This window comes from Terrapene carolina, unplaced genomic scaffold (assembly GCF_002925995.2).
Source record: "Terrapene carolina triunguis isolate 2854851 unplaced genomic scaffold, T_m_triunguis-2.0 Scaffold231, whole genome shotgun sequence".
In the NCBI taxonomy this organism is placed as follows: Eukaryota; Metazoa; Chordata; order Testudines; family Emydidae; genus Terrapene; species Terrapene triunguis.
The window spans coordinates 1,747,480-1,774,076 of record NW_020664582.1 but is presented as its reverse complement, the minus strand read 5'-3'; the positions used below and the strand labels follow the sequence as shown (position 1 = coordinate 1,774,076).

General features: G+C 53.5%; 1 protein-coding gene across 1 annotated transcript in view; it reads left to right on the top strand.

Moving 5' to 3' along the window:
* Window positions 1-26,597, top strand: part of SSC4D (scavenger receptor cysteine rich family member with 4 domains) — a 31,314-nt gene that overhangs the window by 1,381 nt on the left and 3,336 nt on the right. Inside the window, exons 2-8 of the mRNA XM_029912522.1 lie at window positions 2,514-2,571; window positions 10,352-10,532; window positions 15,237-15,272; window positions 16,111-16,416; window positions 18,758-19,072; window positions 25,367-25,447; window positions 26,128-26,202. Coding sequence (XP_029768382.1) covers window positions 2,514-2,571; window positions 10,352-10,532; window positions 15,237-15,272; window positions 16,111-16,416; window positions 18,758-19,072; window positions 25,367-25,447; window positions 26,128-26,202 — 1,052 coding nt within the window. The remainder of the gene's footprint in view (window positions 1-2,513; window positions 2,572-10,351; window positions 10,533-15,236; window positions 15,273-16,110; window positions 16,417-18,757; window positions 19,073-25,366; window positions 25,448-26,127; window positions 26,203-26,597) is intronic.

Sequence of the window (26,597 nt, the reverse complement as noted above, 5' to 3'; positions counted from 1 at the left end):
ACTTTTCAAGGTCCCTTCCAGTTCTAGGAGATAAGATATCTCCATTAATTTATTTATAATTTAAAAAATGGTCTTGACAAATTGGCGAATTGGTGTGAAATCAACAGGGTGAAATTCAGCAAAGACAAGGGCAAAGTACTACACCGAGGAAGGAAAAATGAAACACAAAATGGGGACTAACTGGCTAGGCGGTAATCCTGCTGAAAAGGGCCTGGGGGTGACAGCGAATCACAAATTGAATATGAGCCAAGAATGTGAAGCAGTAGTGAAAGAGGGAACTATTCTGGGGGGTAATAAGAGGAGTTTTGTAGGTAAGACACAATTGTCCCGCTCTGTTTGGCGCTGGTTGAGACCTCAGCTAGAGAATTGGGTCCAGTTTTGGGTGCCGCACTTTAAGACAGATGTGGACAAATTGAAGAGAATTCAGAGGAGAGCAATAAAAATGAGGGAAGGGTTAAAAAGCCTGCCCTATGAGGAAAGGTTGACAGAATTGGGCATTTTTAGTCTTGAGAAAAGAAGACTGAGGGGTTTGCTTATGACAGTCTTCACACATCTTAATTGCTGTTCTGAAGAGGACGGTGATCAATTGTTCTCCATGTCCACTGAAGGGAGGACAAGACGCAATGGGCTTAATCTGTACCAAGGGAGATTGAAGTTAGATATTAGGAAGAACTTTCAGACTCTCAGGGTAGTTAAGCTCTGGCAAAGGCTTCCAAGGGAGATGGTGGAATCCCGTCACAGGAGGTTTCTAAGGCCAGGTTGGACAAACACCTGTCATGGATGGTGTCCTCAGCATTGGGAAGGAGCGGGGGTGGACTGGATTACACCTGAAGGTCCTTTCCAGTCCTATATTCCCATAAGTCAATGACCTCCCTAGCACACAGCCCACAGACCTGGGGAATTTGCCTCTACGAGCAGCTGCTGAGTGGCCTCCCAGAGGCTGAATGCTGTGGGCTTTGATTCTCTTATGCAAACACAACTCTATTGACTTCAGTCACTTACTACTTTAAGGCCTGACCCATAGTCCACTGAAGTCAATGGAAAGACTCCCATTGACTTCAATGAGGTCTGGGTCAGGCCCATATGCTGGTGGGAGCGAGAGCCAAGCTGGGCCTAGAGGGTAGAAGGGCCAAGGAGGTGGAACATCAGGGACTCGTAGAAATGCAGGGCTGGAAGGGACTGCGAGAGGTCAGCTAGTCCGGCCCTGTGCTGAGGCAGGACCCTGGATACCTGCAATTATCTGAGGATTCCCTGGTCAGTTATTTTACTGAGTGGAGTGTGCACAAAGAAATGACCGATGCTGGCCCAGGTCAGCCTGCCCTGTGGAAGAGCCCATGGGAGAGGGCTGGGGTGAAGAGATCTCTGAAAGGACCCCCACAAACACACTGTCCTGTTGCTCCCCATAGAAAAGGCTGTAGGGCCCACCCCAAGGCCTGGAAATTGGAGAAGCCTGGGCCACTAGCACAGGGTCCCTGTACCTTTGCCCCAGCTCTGGCTCTCTGCCCCTTCCATCCCTCCTGCTCCCTGGCAAGGTGCTCCTCTGGAGCCGTGTTGCCGGGATAGCTGGCTCCAGGCTACGGATGCTCCACACAGGGGGTGGGGAACCTGGGGCTGGATTATCTTTTCTGACTAATTTCCATGGGGCCAGGAGAGTCAAGGCGAGGTGGATCCCCCTGATGTGGTTCACCCAGAACTTTCTGCAGCCACCCTGGGGCAGATCCTTCCCATTCCCCAGCCTGGTCACTGGATCACGCAGAGATCCAGGGAATGCGCTGTCCAGATAGCTGAGCCCACATTCATCTAGATCTACGTGGGGGAGGAGATCCCTCCGTGCACAGAGCGCTGGGAGACAATCTGGGCCGTTCATGCTGTAGGACGCACTAGCTGACATTTGGCTACATCTCATGCAGTCTCCATTCTGCCTTGGGTGTGCTAGTCCTGTGCCAGGAGCACAGCAGGGTCCAGGCTGCTCAGTACTTGGATGGGAGATTCCCAAGAGAAATGCTGGGTGCTGCAGGAGAAATGTTCGTGATAAGTCAGCACAGAACCAGTGTCCCGGCACGGGGCTAGCTGCTGTCTTTCCGGTGAGATGTACGGTCCCGCCCACATATGGTCATAAAACATTGCATTGGCCCATCTTGGCCGCAGCAAGGGAGTGAGGGAAACTTCGCTGGAGGTTGTTATGTTCTGCCTGCTCAGATTCCTCCTGCAGTGTCGCCTGGCTACACTGTTCCTCACTTCCTCTCCTAAGCTGGTCTTCTTTGCTGTTCAACAGCTGCTGGGTTCCACCCCAGAGGTGACTGCATTTCAGAGCTAGGCAAACTGATTCCTGTATGTAGGTTGTGTGTCCTGCGGGATACAAAGTGCTGTATACATGTAAGATTATCACTATTTTACTGGTCCGTTTCCTGGCCTAGCACAACAGCTCGTGGACCACGATGGGGACTCCCAGGCACTGCAGAAATAATAACAATGAATAATCCCTAATGCTTGTCTCTGTCTGAACTTTCCAGGTGTGGCTTCTCATCTGCTTCCGTGAGAGACAACCGGACGATCATCCAGCTGACGGGTGTAAAGCAGCGATGAGAACTGGTCCCCGCCCAGCTACCGAGCTCAGAGTGTGGAGGCCGGACCTCTGGGTCTTCCCTGCCTTCCTGCTCCCAGCAGCACTGCTCCTCTTCCTCGGCCCCAGCGGTGAGCCCTTTCTTTGCACGGGGTCCAGCCAGGGTGAGGGCTTGGCCCACAGCTAGGGAGGCAGGGAACAATCCTGGCTCAGCCCCCGAGGGAAAGTTACCTAGATTCCGTCCATCTCTGAGTGATGTGATTCTCTGCGGAGCCGGATGCTCGTTTGTTCCAGGGGATATTGCTCCTCCGTAAACCCCAGTCACTACCCTGTAGTGTGTGTGTGTGTGTGCGTGTGCGTGTATTGGCTGACCCACAGAGAAGGAGAGCACTGAACAGGGAGCCAAGACACCTGGATTCTATTCACGGCTTTGCCATTGACTCAGTGCGTGACCAGGCCTCAGTCTCTCCAATTGCAAAGGGAGGCTAATGAGACTTACCCCCCCCCTTTATAAAACACCTCTCATCCCCATCCAGCAGATAACGGGGTTCTCCTGACGCTCATGTGGTGGAGGAGCTGACGGGCAGGGCGAGAAAAACACCGTCCCCTGGTTTACATTGTTGCTAGCACCCGGCGAGCTGCACTGGAGTTAGTCTGGTGGCGGGAGAAATGCCTGAAAATGCCCCGTGTAGATATGGCCTGAAAGGGTTTGAGCTCATGCCACTCGAGTCAGCTGGAGTTTCACCACCAGCTCCAGCGGGGCTGAGATTGGGTCCCTGCTGCCCCCCAGCATTGCAGTGAATACAGCAGGAACCATGGGGCTCACTGTATTTCATCTTCAGTCCTCCTCTTTTTAGTATTTGCTTGCCAGCCTCACAGAGCTGCGTGAAATATGCCTGTTTCCATTCACTGTGGCACATGGAGGTCTCCCCCAGGGAGTTGGGGGGGTTGAATCCCACCAAAAACTCATAAAAAACTCACAGTGGGTAAAATAAAAATTCACCCCCTGGCTACGCTAGCTGTAGGCACCTTGTAAGGGTTCAGGTGGGACTGAAGTGGTGCCTAGGCCTTATCTCTGCTGGCTCCTCTGCAAAGGGGGTGCATTTTACCACTGATGAAGAGAGGTTTTGGTTACAGCTGGGCCAGAACTAAGATCCAAACACTTCCTGTCACGTGGTGTCTGGCCCTTTAAGGAGAGTTGGGCCCAGCCTCACCTATGACCGATCAGCTGCTTCCCAGCTGAGCTTGATCCAGTGATTATAAAAGCCACCCAGTGGCTCAGTTATAAAGAGGAGCTGTAGGGAGGAGACTGGGATATGAACCCAGATACAAGTGGAAAGGCCTTAGCGGAAGACCTGAGTTGGGGGAACGACCAGGTTTATACATAGACTTAACATTGAACTGTTGTGTTTGAAGAATAAACCATGCTCTGAAGGGAAGGGATTGATAAGAGTTTTTGGGCTAGGGAGAGAGGCCTACAGCCCCAGCCTCTGCAGGGAGGAAATAAAATTCAGATCTGAAATGTGCTGCCTGAACCCAGCTCAGGTACCACAATGATGAGCACAGTCTAAACACGAAGGCCTTGTCTACACAGGAAAACTATACCAGTACAAGCTGCTACGGTGTGAATTTATATTGATTTAGCAGTGGTATTCCCTATATGGATGTTCTTATTTTGATGTGAGTGCCTTTTATTTATATATATTTTGTCTAGCTTATGCTAATTCGGAAGGGGTTTAAGCTAAACTGGGAAAAGCCATTCTTCTTTGGGAACAGGAGTGTCCACACAGAGAGCTATACTAGTGCTACTGTACCATTCTAACTTCCCAGGTAGCGTTGGGATTGTCAAAGCAGATTAGGAGTTTAGCACCAGAGCTGGTTGCAAAGTTTTGCTGGAATAGTGGTCTGTCTACAAATGCAATTTCACTGAAATGGAAACATTGTGTAGGAACACGTTGATTTCAGTGACCATTCCATACGGTAACATTTTGTTTTGACTTTTATAGGATATTAAATATAATCTATGTAATATTGTCTAGTTTATATATTAATATTATAGAATACCAGGGTTGGAAGGGACCTCAGGAGGTCATCTAGTCCAACCCCCTGCTCAAAGCAGGACCAATCGCCAGACAGATTTTTACCCCAGTTCCCTAATGGCCCCCTGAAGAATTAAACTCACAACCCTGGGTTTAGCAGGCTAATGCTCAAACCACTGAGCTATCCCTCCCCCCATAGTAATAAATGGAGATATACCTATCTTATAGAGCTGGAAGGGACCCTGAAAGGTCATCAAGTCCAGCCCCCTTCCTTCACTAGCAGGACCAATTTTGCCCCAGTTCCCTAAGTGGCCCCCTCAAGGATTGAACTCACAACCCTGGGTTTAGCAGGCCAAAATATAAAGTCAAACCAAAATGAGTTGACCCTGGAAACAAAACATTTCAACATTCAGGTAACAAAGCTTTTTGATGGCTCTGGACTTTTTTTTGGAATTTTTGTTCTGTAGGAAATTTTTGAAATTTCAGCTTTTTGTTCCAGTTCAGAACAACTTTTTTTTGGAATTTCCCACCGACTGGGAATTCTAGTTACCGACCTGCTCTAGTCATTGATTCCACAGCCACACGGGACCATGGTGACCGTCTCGTCTGACCTCCTGTGTAACACAGAACTTTCCCCAAATAATTCCCAGAGCAGATCTTTGAGGCACCCAGCTGTTATTGCATTTCCATTCCATTTGGGCACTTCGCTCCCTTCGGCTCTTTGAAAACTCCCAGCTTCGATGGCTCTGCCTCACTCAGAACTGGCTCAAGTCTAAAGCTTTTCAGCACCTGGGTTGGGGTCTGGAATGGAAGCCCGTGACACTGGCAAGACTAGGGTTGTGCAGACTGAACACCAGCGAGTGAGCGTGTCGTCCTTGTTGGTCTACGCAGAGACCCTTTGAAAATGAGTGCTCTGCTTTGATTCATGCTTGCTCTGGTCTGGGGTGAGGAACTGCAGGCTGGCACCTCTCAGCCCTTCAATGGGAAAAGCTTGGCTGACTGCGGGCAATCCACGTCTCACTGATGGGCTTATACTACAACTGGCAACTAACTTTCCCGCAATCCTCCTCCCTCCCCAATAAATTGCATGGAATTTGGAATAAATCAGAGATTTCCCCAGGGAGAATTTGAGACAGGAACTTTGTAACCTTAAACCATTCAGACAAGAACGGAGCGCACTGCCCTCTGTTGTTCCATTCATTTCTTTTTGTGAATGAGACTTGGCTAAGTGGATAACAAAGGGCGATTTGTCCTGCGAGTTACGCTATTGCAGAAGCAGCATCTGGAAATGAGTGTCTGTGTAGGCGTATCGCACAGGGCCTCGTTGCCTGCCGTGGTGTAACTGAGATGGGAATCTGGCGCTTGGTTATTTGGTGGATTTTTATTTCCACTGGGTCTGTTCCCTTTTTTGCTTTGCTAAGATGGATAAAGGAAGCCTGGAAGTAGAGCTGGTTGGAAATGGCATTTCCATCCCACAGGAAATGAAAACATTTTAACATTTGCTTTCATCCCAAATTGGGACAAAAAGTCAAAATTTAGAAATATTGTGGGAACAGAAATACTGCAAAAATGTCAGTTTGGAAGCATCAAAACGACCTTCTTGAATCATTTTGTTTTGAGAATGTCAAAATAATTCATTTTGAAACATAACGCCAAATATATATTCTTCACATTAATATTCTGTATTCTAATGTAAACATCTAAATGAAGCGGCAAAGTTGAAATGAAACAAAATGAGAATGTCGAAACAAACCTCCATTCTGATTGTGAGTCGTTTTGAAATATTTCTGGCCAAAATGCTGTCAATTGGTACTTTTCTGCAAAACATTTTGATTTTTGACAAAAGGACATTTTCTTAGGGAAAATGTTCCACTGAAAATTTTTCAGCTGGCTCTGTTTGGAAGATTTGCTTTCCAAAATATCCATTTTCCCCCCTGTTTTCTTTTAAAAATAGAAATACCAAAATTGTCAAGTCTGGGGTCTGCTGGTTTTGCTGAAGGTAATCCTGGGCATCTCAGATGCATGTTGCAAGTTCTTGCACCTTAATGAAAGGGGCAGGGTTATGAAACTTTACCAAAGATGTCCTTTCTATCAAGTGTGTTTTAGGCTTTGGAGTTAAATAGGTGTCAGCAAAAACAAATGCAAAACAGAGTTTTACACAATCTGACTAAAAATAGTTTCCCTCACTGTGGGGGTTGCTCAAGTGATCTAATTTGGAGTCAGTTCTCTTGAGTCAGCCCAGCATGGGTGGGATCAGTGATGCTGAGAGATCAGACTGGAGTTGCTGTATCATTACTGGTGTGGCACTCATTCATGTGTGGTACGTCCCATGGTTCTCAGAACTGCAGTACGCTGAGCTGCCCTAGAATCCTTTCCCAGTGTATTGTGGGAGAACTCGTCTGTCCCTTCTGTGCACGTGGGCGGAAGTGGTGTGAACCTGGCAACTCCTTCAAGTAAACCACTTCTAGCTTGATGTGCTCCCGATGTCTGTCCGTGGCCTTCGCTCCAGCCGGTGGCAAGGCCTGGATCCAGCTCCTTGACTCGTAACGTTGTCTCTTAGGGTTTGCCTACATGCACAAGTTGCACTGGTTTAAGATTTGTCGTCTTAGTGGTGCTGGAAGAATGTTTTTGGTGGAGAGCGCCCACGCTTTGCTGCTTTTGTTCACATGTGGCGATGCTTGCGTCCGCATGGTGCACTGCACTGGGGGCAGGGGTATCTGTGCCCTCACTGCCTTTTGGGAGACGTTTGCTGGGCCTGGTGGGATAGCCACAGTGATGACAAGGAAAAGGGCCTTGGGATTCCGTCGGTAGCCTGGGACTCAGGTGATCTGGGTTCTGTTCCCAGCTCTGCTCCGGACTCTCTGCGTGACCTGGAGCCAGTCACCTAGGAGGAGATTTTCAGAAGGGCTCCATGTATTGGATGCTGAGGTCTTTGGACAACCTGGCCCTACATTTCCCACTGTAAGCTGCTCAGAGCTGAGCCCCTCTGAAAACCTGGCCTTTAGTTCGGGGCCCAAGTGGGGAGCCGAGCTCTTTTGAAACTGGCCCCACTTGTGGGTGCAGAGCCCTGGAAAACTAACCCCCTGCCCCTGTCCCTGAGCTCAATAAATGAATCTCTCTAGACCTTTAGTTTGCCTTGTCTAGTTAGATTGTAAACTCTGGGGCAGGGAGTCTCTTACTATGGGTATGTACAGCGCCTAGCACAATAGGGCTTCAATCTCATCTAGGCCTCTAGGCGCAGAGTAATAATACTTACGATGATACTGTCTGGCCACCAGCTCTCCTGCGGCCCATAGATTCCTCCAGGGTGGATAAAAGCTGGATTTTTTGTGGCTGACTTAGAACCTTCTGAAGCCATATGAGGCACAAAAGGGCAGTGGCCCAGTTTGTCTCATGCCATGAGAGTCACCTTTATATTATTCTCTTCATGGCTGCGGCATCTGGCGCAGGAGTTCCAGGACGCTTACGCTGAACTGACAACTGTGGTTGTGCTCTGCTTATGGGAAAAGGGCCGGACTGGAAAGAGCAGGATTGGGCGGGTTAGAGGCAGGAGGAGGGATACGGTAGAGAAATAAAACCTGCCTTAGAGTGAAAGACTCCAAAGACTTAAAGCGAAGGTTGAGGTGGTGGTAGGGATAAGGTAGAGAAAAGAAGGCAAAGGGCCGACGTAGTAGAGATACCCTGATCACGTGTTCATGTTCTGTGACTAAGACACAGGTTTTCATAGATTCTCAGGCCAGAAGGAACTTCTGTGATCATCTGCTGACCTCCTGCATAACCCAGGCCAGAAAACTGCCGCGAAATCACTTAGGGAAACAGCCAATCTGGATTTTAAAATTGCCAGTGACGGAAACCGTTAGTAGATTGTTCCAATGCTTAGTTACGCTCGCTGTTACAAGTGCAAGCCTCCTTTCCAGTCTGCGTTTGTCCAGGTTCAACTTCCATTGTCCCCTAGACTGAAGAACCCGTTACCAAATATTTGTTCCCCGTCTAGGTACATATAGATTGGGATCGTCACCCCCTTAACCTTCGCTTCAAGTCTTTGGAGTCTTTCACTCTAAGGCAGGTTTTATTTGTTGGGAATTGTTATCCTGAAAGGTGGGGAGGGAGAGGGGGTCTAACTTTCAGGTCTGGGCTCTCTCTGGAGGTGGTCCATTCATCTGAGCTGATCAATGGTGGGTTTTCTGCTGGAAATAAAGTTTTTTGGACCAATTCAAGAATGCCGGGGAATAGACACTGTGACCGTAAATGGATTGCGCCTGTGTGAAACAGTTCAGTGCTCAGACCTTGTGTGAGACGCACGCAGCGCCACTCGCCTTTAAGGCACTTGCAAGGGAGAGGCCGTGTGCAGTGGTCTCTGGCAAGCGCTGAGGGGCCCAAGAACTCTGCTGGATCAGAGCTGTCCCCCGAGTTCAGGGCGCGCTTAGGTTGGGGGTTCTAGGCCAAACGCTTTAAAGAGAGAGGGCCGAGCCGTGACACTGGAGTCGGGGTCTGGAGCCAAACGGCCCCCGAGGTCGTGGGCGATCGGATCCCGTGTCCCAGTTTGGGTCCCTCTCTTTGGTTTGCTACTCAAAGGCACTCAGGAGCTGGTGCTGGGGACGGCAGGGTAGCAGGGAGGCCAGCGGGAAGCTTTCTGCCCTGGCATACCTGCTCAGAGCTGGTTCTGGGGCCCCAGTGTCCATCCCAAGTAGCAGGCTGGGGTTTGAGTAACTCCATGGGGTGGGGAACCCCCCAGCTGTGGAGCCACTGAGAGCAGATGCGGCCCAATGGGGAGACGCCAGCCTTCCACCCGCTTCCCACAGCCAGAGCAGAGACCGCTCCAGCCACGCTCTCTCTCCTCTCCTCTGTGCAGGTGTCTGGGAGGGGACGGTGTGGGCCACCTCCTGGCACCTGGGGAACGCCCTAGGCCGGGGGAGTTCCCACCTGGGAGGAGCCTCGTGCATTCCAGCCCCTTCCCGCGGCCAGAGAGGCCACGCCGTGGTTCAGAATTGGGCCCAGCCTGCTTTTCGGGGGTGTAAAAGGCTCCCCAAGGTGCAAAGCGGAAGGAAGACCAAGCCTGGCATCGCAGCCATTGACTATCCGAGCCACTGGGTGTCACCGTTGCACTGTATATCCCGGGGACGTCGCCGATTCTCTGTGCTCCCTGGGGGTGAGGTTTCCAATGGGTCGTAGAGAGTTCCTGTCCTCTGGCCTGCCCCACTGCCTGGCCTCTTGTGGAGGCATTGTGCCGCCACTCTGAGTGGTGGCTTTCGCACCCGTTCTGGGCACGTGCGTGAGGCCCCGGAGAATCGGGTCTCTGTCTGGCTAAGCGCACGGAGACGTGGCCGAGGAGAAACTGGTTAATCATAGAATATCAGGGTTGGAAGGGACCTCAGGAGGTCATCTAGTCCAACCCCCTGCTCAAAGCAGGACCCATCCCCAGACAGATTTTTGTCCCAAATCCTTAAATGGCCCCCTCAAGGATTGAACTCACAACCCTGGGTTTAGCAGGCCAGTGCTCAAACCAAAACCCCTGGCATCCTGGAGCGGGATCCTCTGGGGAGCCCTTGACAAAGTCCAGCTGGCTCAGGTCTGAGGGAGGTTTCCTACCTCTCTGTGTGGGCAGCTATCCCTGGCTAGATTAGGGCGACCAGATGTCCCCATTTTAAACAGACAATCCCGATATTTGGGGCTTTGTCTTATAACGGGGCCTATTGCCCCCACCTCCGTCCCGATTTGTGACACTTGCTGTTGGGTCACCCTATGCTAGAGCAGCCCAGCCGAAGATGGCTTAGACCTGGGGCTCAGACACTTAGGCCAGGCCTACACTACAGACCTGCGTCGCTGTGAAAAATCCACCTCCCTGAGCGACATCGTTATACCGACCGTATGGACAGCGCTGTGTCGATGGGCCAGCTTCTCCCACTGGCATCGCTGCCGCCTCCGGGGAGGTGGGTTAACTACGCCGACAGCAGAGCGCTCTCCCGTCGTGTAGGAGCCACACGGGTGCTGCCCTGAGCTACTGCGACTCTTTGCCCCGGCAGTCCACAGCTTGCGGCCAGGGCAGATGTTGAAGTGGAAATCCTCCGGGGAAAAGTTGCCCAGATTTTCCCCCCCATCAAAGCCTTCCCCCGGATCGCCATTTCAAGTGGCACACGCAACACGGCCCCAGGGGGGCCGTCCCGTGCCCTCGTTTGGCTTTAAACCAAGGGGGGGTTTTTTTTTTTTTTTTTTTTAAACGTTGGTTTCTTTTTACTTTCGCTCTGACTTTTGAGCCATTGGTGGGTCACATGTTTTCAAGCTTTTCTCTGCAACTTACTTTTAAAAAAAAAAAGCAAGCTGAGACTCTCTCTCACTCACAAGACTCCAGGAGTTGGGGCTTTAAGGGAAGTGCCAGGTACTGCACGACTCAAAATAGACTTGCAGGAACTGGAGACGCTGCACAAGCCAAACACGGGGTGGCACGCGGTGAGCCCGCTTCTGAGCTCGTGTTTGTCACTGCTTCCTCGCCTTCGAGAGAACAGCCCCGACTGGCACCAGCTGAGGATCTAGGCCTGCATGTTGAGTTGGAAGAAGGGGCAGGCGTTCCAAGCAAAAGCACTTCCCATGCTTTGTTTGCCCGCTGGTGTTGCAAGGTTCTATGAAAAGACTTTTGTTTAATTAGGAAAACCAATGAGCTGCCCCTCCCTTCTGCAGCACCTGCTCCTCTCTGGTCCGTGGGATCCAACGACACTGCATATGGGGATAAACACAAGCTGAGAAGGGGTATTTCTCAGGCAGCACTTTGGTTCCAGTTTCCCAGAGAGGATCAGTTACTGGCATGGGATTCTTGCCTATGGTTTCCCCACTCGCTTCTCCCCTCTGTCTCCAGCTACACCTAATGCAAATGGTTTTTTTTTAACGTGCATCTTCTCCTCTCCCGGGACCCAGCCAGACTGTCTCTGCTGAGGAGCTTCGGCAGACAGGGGAGCAGATCTCCAATGTGACCAGCCCCCTCCCAGGTCTCTGGGCTCTCTGCCAGATATTCTGTTTGGTTCCTTGACAGCAGAACCCGAGTCCTTGTGCAGTCATTCACACCAGTGCAACATGGGTGTAACGCGCAGCTAGATCGGGGGAGCATTTGACACCACTTTGCTGGTGTAAACGCCTGGACGCGGCAGAATCTGGCCATGCGTTGGTAACCTGCGGCCGGTCCATTACTCCTGCCCTTGAGCCTTCCTTCTTAAGGGGACCAGCGTCCCCTGGGGTTGCTGCATGATGCTATTGCCTGGTGCTGATCATGGGCCCAATTCCCTTTGTCCTGCACCTTGTGTTGTCGTTGACGCCAGCACAGCATGGTGACCGTTCACGCTGGCGTGAGCAATGGCACCGGGTGTAGGAGGGCCATGGGGAATCAGGCCCCCTTGGGGTGGAGGAAAGTTCAGCATGCCCCAGGGCCAGAGGGCAGAAGGAGCGGCCTTCAAGGAGCAGCGTTACCTACCTATCAGGCAGGAAGCCTGTGTGTGGTAAAGCCCACGCTGGCCCAGCCGTGACCCAGAACCTCAGCGCCCCTGGGGCATCTGCTCTATTGTTACTCTCCGCTTTCTCAACCCCCCTTCTAGAGCTGTGTGTAGAACTGCACCTACTGCGTAAGGGATCGTTGCCACCGTCTGTCACCGCAGCTGGGCGGCTAGGTTAGCTCCGACGCCTCACCCATTCAGATGGGGATATTAGGACGAGTCTTGATTGGCACTTTCCCAGTAGGTTGCTCCGAGGCGGAGCCAGGAGGAAGTAGAGTACATGCTCCCCTCCTCGCTCGCTGGGCGCACAGCTGTTCTTCCCAGCTTTGATCAAACCGGCGGGAGCCAACCTTCGGCTGCTCCTGTTCTGTTAGTAAAGGCGAGCCAGCAAAAGCTCCTCTGTGCTAGCAGAGGGCGGGGCTCCTCTGCAACCCAGCCCGCTAGCAGGTGTTAGGGCAAGAGCTGGGTGAATCACTGATTTTGTGATTCGCCGGCACGTCTGGAGAAAAATGATCTCCGAGGGGCTTGACAATAAACTTTTTGAAATTTTCAGCAAACTGAAAAGTGGGGGTGGGTGGGTGTCAATAGTTTGGGGTCAAATTAAATTTAATTGTTTTAATGCTGAGCTTTTTGGGGTTTTTTACATTTTTTTTTTATTGAAGGAAAGCGTGCAAGAAAAAGTGCTTCTGAATCCCAACGTATTTTTTCAAAAATGTTGGCTCATTTTGCCTTTTTTTAGTTTTGTTTTTCCTGAGCTGAGAAACTCAGCCAAACTAAGACAACTTTGCCAAACGTTTGAGTCACTGAATCTGCATTTTTTTTCTTCTTTTCCGGAAATAAAGACAGCTGACAAATTTCACCAGGCACTAGCTAGGCCCCTGCATGGAGCTGCTGAAACTCTGCAGCAAAAATATACCCGCAGCAGCCAGTCTCGGAGCCGGGTCTACAGCCTTGGGCTCGCACTGTGCTAGACACAGCTGTGTAGTTGTTCCCATTCGGGCTAGAGCTCGGGATGTGATACCCCGGGGGTGGGGGGTCCCAGAACCCCAGCTCCAGCCTGAGTGGGGCAATTTGTAGCACCGTAGTGCAAATCGGAGTCTGTAGCCCCAGGCTCTGAGTTTGCAATATGTGTGACCTGACTGGCCAGGCAGAGGGACGGATTGTGGCATACCAGGAGTGTTACCTAGTGGCAGCTGCTCTGAGCTAGGTATACTCCGGTTCGGGAAGTACCAAGAGAGGAGATAAGCCAAGATGCTGTGGGGAAGCGATGCTGGTGAATCGGTAGGAAGTGCCCCTCCTATTGGATGAACACTTGGCCCCACCAAAATCCTTTCTCATTGACTTCATGTCCCCCTCCGCGTCAGGGCTGGACTAATACCCCTGTGGTGGTGATAGAGGGTCTGTCTTTCAGATGAGATGAGAAGCTGGTGCCGACCAACTGCGCTCACCAAGGAGCCGCTGGCACTTTCCACCCGAGTCGGCACGTTAACCCAAGTGCCGTGGCCAAATTCCAGGGATTCCTCCCAACTCCTCAGTGGTTTCCAGGGGATAACTTCTCTCCTGTTCTGTTGTGGTTTAGAGGTTGCCGGCTGCCACCTTCCACCCCCCAGGTAGCTGCCTCTCAGCAGAGGGTGAAGTGATCCGTGCATATAGATAGACGGAGAGCTTGTAAAGCCTGTTGGCTTCATTGTATTTTTAAAAAATAGTACCGAGTAAATAATAATTCTTAGCTCTTTACCTCAGTAGATCTTAAAGCTCTTTACCAAGGAGTTCAGGATCATTATCTCCATTGTAGAAATGGGAAACTGAGGCACAGTGATTTGGCCAAGGTCACCTAGCAGGCCAGAAGCGGGAATAGAACACAGGTCTCCTGTGTCTCAGGCCTTGGTCCACTAGGCCACATTGCTGTCTCCCTTCATTTTTCTAAAACAGGCTGTTAATAGTGCAACCATGGTGGGGGGGGAAAGAGCGACAACATTATACCCAGATATAAAAGGGTCTTTCTGTCTGAAAGCTGGTAACTCAAGTGTTAGCCTGAAGAACAGCTTTGTTTCATTTAACCTGCTAATGATAGTCCTTGGCACTTCTCTAGCACCTTTCATCTGAGGATCTCCCTACACCAACATGAGGGAACAGAACGGGTGCTGGGAGTCAATCTCTGTGACTCTGACTCGCAGCATGACACTGGGCAACTCACAGCCCTCGCTCTGTGCCTCAGTTTCCCCATAGCTAAAATAGCGAAGATAACCATGATCTGTCTTTTTGTGGGAGTTTTTCTTTTTAAACCAACTGCTGTGTCTCTCCTGCTCTCCCCTCCCCACCCCCCAGACCTCAGATCTGTGTGGAAAAGGGAAGAGACAGGTAAGCGGAAACTCGAAGTGCTCAGATGTTTGGAGACTAACTCCTTTGAATTGTCGCAGGCAGGAGCCGTCAAAGCACAGATCACGGAGTTCTGTATTGCAGCAGTCTGTGACCGGCCTCGCTGGGGTGGAGAAATTCACCCCTACACGCAGGGGCCTGGCTCAATGCCTTTGCATCAGTCCTTCTGACCCTGTATTTTTAGGACTTGAGTGATGCGCAGGTTTTGTGCTGGGTCTTTGCACAGGGGTGAATTTCATCCTGCTCTGAATAATCTAGCAAGCTCCAGTGGCTGGGATAACACCGTTGCCCTAACAATTTCACCAACTGCTAGTTGCTTTCCCGGTTTCCCAACTGCTTCCTCGTTCCACCGAGCTCCAGGGTCCAGATGCCACCATAGCAAAGACGGTTCTGCTAATGCACTCAAACTTGCTAGTGCAAAGATAGCTGCATGGGACAACAAAACAAAACTACCCTTAGGTAGAAGCCTCTGAGAAGTCACATGGACTGGAGTGTGATGAGTGAACTATAGCCAGTAAGCTAACAAGAACTCCAAAAATGTTTCCCCTTTAATCTGTGACAAACCACAGACCTCAGCAGCGGTAACGAAGATCCTGAGGGGCAAATTCTGTCCGTGTGTTATATCTGATGCTTAATGTAGTGTCATCCCCCTTAGCACCCATCCTGCTTGGTAAGATGGTATGAGTCAGTTCTGATATCCCTTATTCAGTAACCCTTTCTTGCCTGTGTTCTCCTGGCATACCAACGATGCTTGATCCTTTTCCTTCTCCATTTCAGGCAACGCCTCTGATTCTGCTCCCTTGTCGTTCCCAGGTGAGATCTTCTTAGAACTGCTTCTGGACGAAGAGTTTTGTACCCAAAAAATGGGGTTTTGTCAAAAATGAATATATTGGGGAGAGTGGAAATGGGGATGAGATTTTGAGTTTTGCTTTGAAAAAAACAAATGGGTTTAAAATGAAAAATTTGACGAAATTTTTTGCGGAGGCAAAATAAGCGTTTCCTGACCGGAAATATTACTGGAAGCCATGGGGGAATTTTTGCAGCTTCCTGGGCTTGTTCCGGGCCATCTCTGATGGGCAGTGCCATAGAGCTGGGCGTCCGCGGTTCTAGTGAATGACCGACTGATTCGGCAAGGCAAATGGTGTGTCATTTATACAGACGCGTGTTCTATTTCTAATTATTTGACAGATCATTTATGTGTGGCTGATTTCAGCCCAGGAATTATCCATGGATTGGTTTGCTGTGAGTATTAGCAATTTGCTACCTGTACCAGGTGACAGGTCACCCAAGTCACATGATACCATTTCTCTTCTCTCATTGGACGATTCCCTAACCCAACAAGAGCTTTCAAGATGGCCGAGTGAATGTGTCCAGTGCAGAGATGTAGTCCTGACCCTTTGCTTCCCACAAACAAATAGAAACCCACTCAGCAGAATCAAAGCAAATGCCAGCAAGACAACAGCCTACTACTGGTATCAACTAATGGAGCTACTCCCTTTGTTTAAGTGGTAGCAATCTGGGATTTGGTGCAGAAGGTCATAGGTTCAAACTCTGCTGATGACCCCTGGTGGGAGTCATGGTGCATTCATTACCTAATTAGGGCTAGCCTGTTGCCTGGTTACTCGCCTCACTGTGACCTTCCTCCTTGCAGAGGTGCGGCTGGTCAATGGGCGCAGCCGGTGCCAGGGGCGTGTGGAGATCTTCTACAATGGCTCCTGGGGGACGGTGTGCGACGACGACTGGGACCTAGTGGACGCCAACGTGGTGTGCCACCAGCTGGGCTGCGGCCATGCCCTCGCCACGCCGGCCACCCTGACCTTCGGTCACGGGCGGGGGCCCATCTTCTTGGACAACGTGGACTGCCAAGGGAGGGAGGTGGCCCTGAGTGAGTGCGGGAGCCGTGGCTGGGGCATCCACAACTGTTACCACTATGAGGATGTGGCCGTCACGTGTAACGGTAAAAAGGTTTGGTTCCATCCTATGGCGGGGGCAGGGGCAGCGGCAGCGAGGGGGTTACATGACTGATGCCTCTTCAGACCCCCCAGGCAGGGCCCAGCAGCCCCCTTGTCTCACGTCCCTCTTGTGACTGACTCCTAGGACTTCCGGTCGGAGGTCACCCTGGCTTCCTCGCCAGGGCTCCAGGGCGGGCTCTCGGAGGAGATGGTGCCGCAGGGCTGGGCTGTTGGGGATCAGAGGATGGGCCAGCTGCTACCCGCCACCTGACCTAGGGGCCAGAACTGATCAGCACCAGGGCCTGGCTTGGGTTGATTAAACTGACCCTCCCTCCACATCTTTCCCTGTCTGCCCTGCCCTTTGCTCTCACTCCGTCCTGGCCCATGGCTCCACATTCCCCGCTCTGTGACCTCCCTTAGGGTAGGTCTGTCCTGCAATCGGAGGCAACTGCGGAGCATGTAGACGTACCCGGATCTAGCTAGCTCCAAGAATGATAGCAGCGAAGCCGCAGCAGCGTCAGCTACCCCTTCGAGTTCGCACCCTGGGTCTCCGGCAGCCTTGTCCGTCGGTGCAGGAGCAGCTTCCCTGCTAGTGGTAGTGGCGTGAGCTAGCTAGCGCTGTCCACACTGCAGTCGGGACAGCGCGTGTAGACGTGCCCAAGCCAGCTCTGATTGGAAGGATCGCAGACCCAGTAAGGTCTCCTTTTTCTCTGCTGGGCCTGTTTTTTCTTTTTTTTATTCCCAATCACTCAGAGACCAGGGGCTCCCCTCTCAGACCTAGTCAGGGTGATGGGGGCAGATGCCCGGAGCTGGGCCAGATTTGCAGACAGACGCCGGCCCAGGCCTAGCAGAGAGACCGTGGACTTGTGATCCCCTAGGAGGCAGGGACTGGTTGATTGAGGAAGGCGTCCAGCCTTGATTGGAGGAAAGGGGCTGACCTGGAGGGGAAGGGGTGATGCGTCTCAGGATGCAGCTGTGAAGGGGGGTGGGAGGAGCTGGTCAGGAGGCGAGCTCAGGCCGGCTGTTGGGGAGGAGATCTCTGGAGGCTTGGTGGGTTGATCCGGTTGCTGAGTGTCCAGGCTGAAGTGCTCTGCTCAGGCTATTGGAGGTTTGTCCATCGCTGTTCATAGCCGGGATGCTGATGAGAGGGAGGCAGAGTGAAAGAATTCCCAGTGCGCTGGGAGGGGGCTCCCAGGGGGCAGGGCCGGCTTTTGACCCAGAGCAAAATGTTACCCTGCTGGCCGGTGAACGCAGCGAGGGGGGTGACGCTGCCCTGTCCGGGGCTCCTCCCTCCCGCCCAGACTGAGCTCAAAGACACAGACGTGGGGGCTGCTCCGCTAATAACGAGTGACCAGCCCTCCAGCTAGCCTGGCCTGCAAGGAAAAAATGACCCTTCCCTCTAGCACTCAGCATTACACACGGGTCTGAACAGCCCTTAGCCCGTCCGCATCACTTTGCAAACAGGGACCAATCCCCAGCAGCAGGATTGAGTGTCATTGTCCTCAGTTTCCCCCGGAGAGCGGTGAGGTGACTCCCCCAAGAGCGGGCCGGGTCAGAGGCAGGATTAGAACTCGGGTTCTTTGCTCAGCGTTGCTGGCTCTCGCAGGGTGATCACGCATCTCCTGATATTTGCCGTTTTTCTAGCCGGCGCCTTGGCGTGTGTGAACATCGCTGCTCTCCCTGGGGCTCTGGGGCGGCGTATCCAGCGGGTGTATTTATTACGGGGCGGGTGGGAAAGGAAAATGAGTAAAGCCACCCTGACGCCCAGCCTGCCTCTGGCTCTCTTTGCAGAGCTCTCCCCCACCCGGGCAAGCAAAGGACCAGGGAGCAGAACCGCCCCAGCCACCCTGCCGAACGGGAAGAGTAAGCATGTCGGAGATCGGCTTCTCGCTCCTCACATTCCCTCGCTGCCTCCTACTCACCCTTCGAAGCCCTCGTCTGGCGTCTTTCCACCGGAAGCCAGGCCAGGGCGCCCAAGCAGGGCATGTAGACGCTCCCCATCCCTTACCCCTAGGTGTGGGCCAGCTCCCCCACTGAGAGCAGAAGAGGCAGGTGAGACCAAGGCCAAGGATGACCCCAGTGGGTTATTGAGGTCCCTGCATTGCCGTGGGGCTGCTGCGTAGAGCAGGGGCTGTCCAGAGCGGGTCTCCCAGTTTGGGGACGGGACGTCCCAACTCCATGGGCTGCTTTTGCTGCCATGTGCAAAGTCGTGTCTCACTTGCTGCTCCCCATCCCCTCTAAGCCTCCTTCGGCACAGCCTGCTCCTGTCGCTCCCGTGGGATCCCGCTCGGTGCTCTGCCCGCCCCGGGGAGAGCCCTGACACTAACCCCATCTGCCCTTGTGCAGGCGATGGCAGCGTTCGGCTGGTGAGCGGCGCCGACCCCTGCCGGGGCAGGGTGGAGATATTCTACCAAGGGACCTGGGGCACGGTGTGCGACGACGACTGGGGCATGAGCGACGCCAGCGTGGTGTGCAGGCAGGCGGGCTGCGGCCGCGCAGTGGCACACAAGAGCAACGCCTACTTCGGCTACGGCACGGGGCGCATCCTGCTGGACAACGTGAACTGCGAGGGCAGCGAGCCCCGCCTCTCGGCCTGCTACAGCCTGGGCTGGGGGATCCACAACTGCGGGCACCACGAGGACGCGGGGGTCATCTGCACAGGTAAGGGAGCAAAGCCTCCTGGGAATGGCCGCCATCTTGGCTGACCTGCCGGGGATGGGACTGAGGCGCAAGCCACGGCCTGTGTGGATTGGGCGCGGAGGGGGCCATACTGATTGGAGGATTACCGCCCTCCCCCAGCCAGAGGCAGCTCAGACCAAGCGTCTGAGCCATGACAGTACAAACCCTGGATAAGCCTTGACCGATGCGATGGCTGCCTCCTTGGCCGGCATCGAGACCAGCCCTGAGGGAGCTCTAGCTGACTTCAGCCCTGCCCCCAGGATGCGCGGTTGCTGGAGTAGCCTGCCCAATACCTCTGCTGGAGCATGTGCGCTGTCAGAGCACAGACAGCGCGCTCCGAGTCGCACCACGCACAGCTCTGTTGTGAACGCTACGGATGCAGCACACGCTCTGCATTGTGCCATGGGTGCCCTCTGTTATTACTCGTCGTCTCTCTGCAGCTCTCTTTCCGCTTGGACCCACAGCCTCGCTTGGTCTGTCCAATCTTGTTAAGAGAAACGTTTCCAAGCCCCAGAAACCAGCAGTGAATCCGTGCTGATGTCTTCAGACCCAATGTTTCCTTCGCGCCACTTTCTCCCTTGTAGACTGGAGGCTCCTGGGGGAAGGGGCTGTCCGTAGGTGCCAATATCAGCACTAAACACAGAGACGTGAGATCTAAATCCAATGATGCCAACCCAGGGGGAGGAGCAGTTTTGTGGCAAGCCCGGGACTGCAGGAAGTCGAATAGCCTTGGGAGCTGGGCAGAGAGGTGGCAAATGGAGATGAATGGGAAGGGTGAAGTGCTAGCCCGGGGAGAGTAGTTCTGGCAGCGGAAGGACTATTAGGCTGAATGGAACAGAACTACAAGCGACTAATGGGGGGTAGGGAATCGGGATCATAACGCCAGAGAAGTTGGAGTCTGGTGTTACTCCTGGGGGAATTCTGCGACACTGCACGTGCGCAGAATTTATGTCCCCTGCAGATTTCTTTGCTTCCCCCCAGAAAAATTACTCCTGACAGGAAGCGAAGGGAAGCCGCAAGAGCGGTCACGCGCCCCACCCCAGCAGCGCAGGCAGGTTGGTTCGGGCGCCTGGCGCAGCTGGTAGAGACATAAATCACCACCGAGGGGAGAAGGGGGCTTGGCAGTCGTGCGAGTGAGAGACACTCTGTCCCTCTTGCTTGCTATTGCAGGACGCTTGGTGTGGAGGGGCAAGGCTTCAGGGTGTTTCTGAGGAGGGAGGCATGGGGCAGAGCAGAATGCAGCCGCCTGCCTGCTTAGTGAATTGTTCCCATTGTCTTTGTGAATTCCTCCAGGAGTATAAAACAGGTGTAAAAGTTTTAAGGCTCCTTCATATTGCCAGAGTGGTGTAAGGACAGTCTGGCCTTATAAATGCTTATGGTGCTTTAGTGATTAGAACTGGTCTAAGTTTTTGGACTGAAAAAAATTCCTATCAAAATGTGCTCCATGAACTGTTTGCTACTGACCTTTCTGGAGATGGTCAGTAGCCAATATAAATTGTGCTTTTGATTCCCCAGCCCTTACTTGCTCTTCAGTTGCCTATGATGTAATCCTGAGCATATGGCTGCATATATTGACTAATAACTAGAAATAAACGGTCAAACTTAGCTACATTACTATTACGCAAGGTGGTTTGGGGATTTCCTCCAATGCTCCCCACTCCATTCTCCATCCATTGTATTGTAGTTTAAATAAATTACTGAAATAATTGAAACCAGAGTGATTATACTGCATTATTTTGACAAATAAAATATGCAGAGTTTGGCAGAACTGTAAAATATTGTGCACAGAATTTTTAATTTTTGGGGGTAGAATTTTTAATTTTTGGCGCAGAATTCCCCCAGGAGTACTGGTGTGTAGCAGCCACCGGAAAGGAACTGAGATGTTGCCATAACATGACCCGGAGCCAGGGTGCTGATAACGCCCCTGCGCTGAGTCTAACGGCTCAGTCCTGAAATCAACCAGAGCTCTGCCACTGAAGGCAGTGACAGTCGGTGGGTGAGGCTGCTTAGGGCTCCCGTGGGTGGTTCTGGTGACCAAGGAAGGGTGCAGCGGGTCCGACCAGGAGGAAAGCTGAGTGGCTGCAAACCTGCTCAGCCTTGCAGAAAACAGAGAGCTGAATGTGATGCAGGGAAAAGGGGGCAAATCTCTTGACAGTTGGCCAGAGCGAAGGCTCAAGCCACAAAGCTCTGGGGGTGGGTTTGAACCCCGGACCACCCCAGGGAACCCAAATCACCCAGGCCCGGCCTGGTTTTGACCGTCCTCAAAGGGAATGAAATGCAGTTGGCTCTACACACTGAGCGTGCTCTAAATGCACTGATGGGACGCGCATGCCTGAAAGAGCTCCTTGTGGGCCTCCCCTAAGTGTCCCCCATTTATCTAAGCCCAGATCTACACTACAGCGTTAGGTCCACGCAAGGCAGATCTATGTCAGTGTCTACACTAACATTTCACTCCCGTTGCCGTAATTCGCCCACTACCCCGACTTAATAACTCCACTTCCCTGAGCGGCGTAGAGACATGGTCGACGCAGTGTTGGTGTGGACGCCTCCTTGCTTAGGTCGACCGTTGCTGGCTTTCAGACCCGCCCCACAATGCCCCATACGGACAGCTCAGTTGGTGCTAGCGCTCCCGGTGAGGCCGCGTACGGCCGACACAAGGAGGAAAGTGTAGACGTGCAAGCGATGTAATTACTGTGGGCCAACCTAAGTTTGGCCAACTTAATTGTGTAGTGTAGACGTGCCCTAAGTTACTTACATGGCTCCCAGTGCCACAGGATCTGATGGCCGTATAATCTCTAATGTACCCCACAGCACCCTGGAGAGGCAGGGCAGGGCTGTTATCCCCATTACACGGATGGGGAACTAAGGCACAGAGAGGTTAAGTGACTTGCCCAAGGTCACACAGGAAGTCTGTGGCGGAGCAGGGACTTGAAAGTAGGGCTCACAAGGCCTAGGGGACTAGCCACTGGACCATCCTTCCTCATTACTTACTAGGCTGAAACCCAGGAGATGGATAAAACACAATGGAGAGAGGCTGGGACTAGTCTGAGCAGCAACTTGCAAGGGAAATGACTCTGGCTGCCTGCGATTTCCTGGCGCTGGTGGAAAACAAGCTGCCTTGGTCAGGAAGTGGAGTGATTGGCTGTCAGCTGCTGGGCACTCAGCCATCCCCGGCCTCCCTTTCTCATCCCCTCTTTCAATTCTGTATCTCTGTTGATTACCATTTATAATGTTAATAATCCCCTTGAATTCCCCCATTATCGCAGCTAATGACTGGAGCACTAAGTGCCGTCACTTTCCCTTCCCAGTGATTAACTAACAAAGAGGCTGATGGGCGCAAAATGAGCAATTTTCTCAGGCTGTTCCTTTCTTGCCTAACTAGCCATTGTCCTGCAAGCCGGGGAGATGGAAACGCTGGCCCGGAGAGCCTCGGTGGGACGGCTTGTACGGGGGTGGGCGCTGTTCTGAATGGGGGCAGCGGGTCCACAGAGTGGGTGAGGCCCAGCTGGGAGAACCGAACCTCTAGGGGAGATCGGCGGCAAGGCGAGAGAGGGGGCCTTGGTCCTGGCCTGCTGGGTGGAGTGAGACGTCTAGGCAGAATGGGCTGGAGCGCTGTGGTGTGAGCGGTGCGCTGTACCTGGGCCTAGCCACCATCACGGCCAAGCCCGGTCAGGTGCTACAATATTAGAGTTGCCAGGTGTCCAGTTTTCAACCGAAGCATCCAGTCAAAAAGGGACTCTGGTGGCTCCGGTCAGCACCGCTGACCAGGCCGCTAAAAGACTGGTTGGCCGCAGCGCCAGTGGGGCAGGCAGGCTCCTTAGCTGCGCGGCTCCCGGGAAGCTGCCAATATGTCCCTCCGGCTCCTAAGCAGAGGGCAGCCACGGGGACTCTGCGTGCTGCCCCCACCCCGAGCGCTGGATCCGCAGCTTCCATTGGCCAGGGACCGCAGCCAATGGGAGCTGCGGGGGTGGCACCTGCAGTCTGGGGCAGCGCATGGAGCCACCTGGCTGCCTGAGCTAAGCGCTGCCCGAAGCCTGCACCCCAAACCCCTGCCCCAGCTCTGAGCCCCCTCTCACACACCGATCCCCTTGGCCCCAGCCCCCTCCTACACCCCAAACCCCTCATCCCTGGCCCTACCCCAGAGCTCGCACTCCCAGCCAGAGCCCTCACCCCCCCCCACACACACCTCAACCCCCTGCCCCAGCCTGGAGCCCCCTCCCGCACCCTGAACCCCTCACTTCTGAGGCCACCCGAGAGCCTGCACCTCCAGCCCAGAGGCCTCACTCCGTGCCTCAGCCCGGAACCCCCTCCCACACTCCCAACCCCTTGGCCCCATCCTGGATCCCGCACCCCAACCCCCTGCCCCAGCCTGGTGAAAATGAGCGAGTGAGTGAGGGTGGGGCAGAGCGAGCGATAGGGGGTGGGGGGAATGGAGTGAGTGGGGGCGGAGCCTCAGGGAAGGGGCGGGGCAGGGCAAGGGTATTGGGTTTTGTGCGATTAGAAAGTTGGCAGCCCGATGCTACATGGAGGCCCGCGTGCTGGGATGGCTCATCATATCCACTGCACCTCAGTACTAACGGGGGGAGTCGGTTGTAATTTGTGCCATTCCGTGCCAGCTAGAAGGAGTTCCTGGGCACCTGGCAGGTGGCCCTGTGCTCGGCAGCATGTGGCTACCCTGAGCCTCCAAGCAGCATGGTTTGGTAGCCAGCCCACGTCTCGCTTTGCTGTGCTCAATGCCTCTGGCTTCCCCTGGGAAAGGGGTGAGGAAGGTGGACCCCAACATGCCGGCCACGCTCCGCCAGGGTGGCAGCAGGACAGGTTCACCCGCTTCCTTTCCAGCCGCGGGCCCAGCTCTCCGCAGCCCACCTCGTTCTCACTGGTAGGGAAGGACGACTGGGTACGCGGCTGAGATGGGAACTCGGCGGGTTGAGTGGGGGATCTCCAGAGCTGAAGACACGAGTCTCTCTAGATTGAGCTAACGCACCAGACTAGCCGGCTGTAACACACCCATAGCCTCCGGGGATCTGGATAACGGGGCCTGGCAGAATTCAACTTTTTTTTTTGACACTATTGACTCATAATATGGATGTTTATTGTAAAATTTTTATTTATTGAAATTTGCCCAAAATGATGGCTTTTAAGCATTCTTTACATTTTGATCAATTTGAATGTTCACAGTTGTGGGAAATTACTGGGGTCAGTCAATAGGAGGGGGCCGGATAATTGTTTAATGACAGAAAAGGTTGAGATTCCAAAGGTTAAAAGCTTTGTAACCGTTCGCACACAAATTGTCAATATCACAGGTCAAAATATACAAAGAAAATAGCCTTAAATCAAACTCTAGTAAGTCCTCAACTGGCATGTTTTGTACAAGTTGAACCTCTCTAGTCTGGCACCCTCGGGACCTGACCAGTGCCAAACCACAGAAGTCAATGCAGAGTGCCAGCGGGTCTCCATAGGCACGGGAAATAAGGGTGCGGGGGGTGCTGCAGCACCCCCAGGCTTTGCACCCAATGTGGCCCCCCGCCTGGGGGCTCCAATGCTGGCCCCAGGTCCCAGCCACCAGCCCCTCGCCCAAGATCCCAACCGCCAGCCCCAGGTCCTCCCGCTCCCTCCTGGAGCTCGAATGCTGTGAATCAGCTGTTCGCGGTGCTCCGGAAGCGCTGGGAGGGAGGAGGAGTAGTTGGTAAGCAGGGGGCCGCCGGCGTTTGAGAGGCACGGGGGGAGGGGGCAGAGGGGGGAGCTTGGCGCTGGTGGATGCTCCGAACCCACTAATTTTTCCCCGTGTGTGCTCCAGCCCCGGAGAACCCATGGAGTCGGCGCCTCTGCCGGACCACAGATGTTGCCGGCCCATGGAGTGCCGGATTAGAGAGGTCCAACCTGTACTTTCCCAGTCTGTCCGCTTCAATTACTATTGACGGAAATATTTTTTCAGCAGTTTGGGCATGTACGGGGAAATGGATGTTTACTGACATTTACCGATAAAAATCGAATCCTTCCAATCCTTCGTATAACACACACTGATCCCAACCCGTGGGTTACCTAGGTGCATTTAGCAGGGCACTAAGCTCTGAACACATGTTCCCAAGGCACCAGCCAGTGTCTGAAGTAGGAGCTGCTAAGCGCACGGCTGGAGGAGTGAAGAATGATTGACACGTGTCTCTCTGTTCTCTGGACGGGCTCCCTTCTGGCTGCCCATCCTCTCAAAATGACTCAGTGCAAACAAAGTTACGGCCACTGGTCATGTGGCCTCTGCCTCTACGTGTGTCTTCGCAGGGCTGCGGGTTTCAACGGTGGCACCATTCACCACCTTGGCTGCCCGGGTCTACGGAGAGTCATTCACTGCCACTGCCACAGGTAAGGCCAACGTGGCCCGTTTCCCCATCCGGAGGGACGATGCGTGCGGAGACCTACAGCTCCAAGGCTAGTGCATTGATCATAGCAGCTACCCCATAACATTGTCCTGTGGAGGACACAGCTGTGATCCGAACCGGCTCGCTATCCTTCCTGGCCCAGCCACCCGTACTGGGGAAGCAGGGCTCTGATTCCCCCGTCCCGGGTTTTCGCCTCGCCTTCTCCTTTGGAGTCATCAGTAGAGACGCTGGGTGGCCTAGAGACACGGCTGCCAAGAATTCAGCACAGTCCAGAGTGCTGCACAGGTCATGCCGGGCTTCGCTCCATCCACAGCACTGGGTGGGTTCCTTCCTGGCGCCCAGCAGCAGGATCACGGGGGCTGCCAACGTCTCCAGGTCCCTAAACGCCTGCTAGTTGGATGCTCGCTGCACAGCTCTCCCCGGGGGCACTGGGCTCTGATTTTGTTGCTACAGTCACTTATGGCGTCCCGGGGTGACCGTGATGCCGGGGAACGAGGCGCTTGTGGGTGAAATTCACCAAGGTCCCGCTTCAATGCATAGGGTGATGCCTTGCACAAAGAACTGCCCCCCATAGGGTCTAAATGGGCCTGCTTCTCATCAGTCCATCAGTCCAGCCTTTCCCCTGAACTCCCACCCTCCTAATGCCGCTGCTTGTCCTTGTAGTGACGGACGCCGGAGATCAGCCCTCGCCGGAGACTGAAGTGATCACAGCGGCCCTTCTGGCCATGGGCAAGAGAAGTAAGTGTGCGCACGCTCCCCGCAGGCGGGCGTTGGCTCCGGACGGCCCAGAGATTCCCCGCAAAGCCAAGGCAGCCACACGGCTCGCCTGCCAAGGCTCGAATGAAAGCCTCGAGGGCCCCCGGTTCTCCGTCGCAGCCCTGCGATATTGACTCAGCCCCTGCTCAACCACATGGAGCACGTTGCGCCATTTATATAGTGGCGTAGCTGGTAGAAACTACGAGTCCCAGCAATGCCATGCTCTAGCTTGAGCCTAAAAGGGAGCACGGCATGCTGGGACCTGTAGTCTCCCTGGGCCCTACCTCCTATCAAAGATGAGGGCAGCTGCTGCAGAGCACCGGGCGGCACCGGGCACGTGACTGTATCCCTCCCCACCACCTGCCTCAACCAGAATC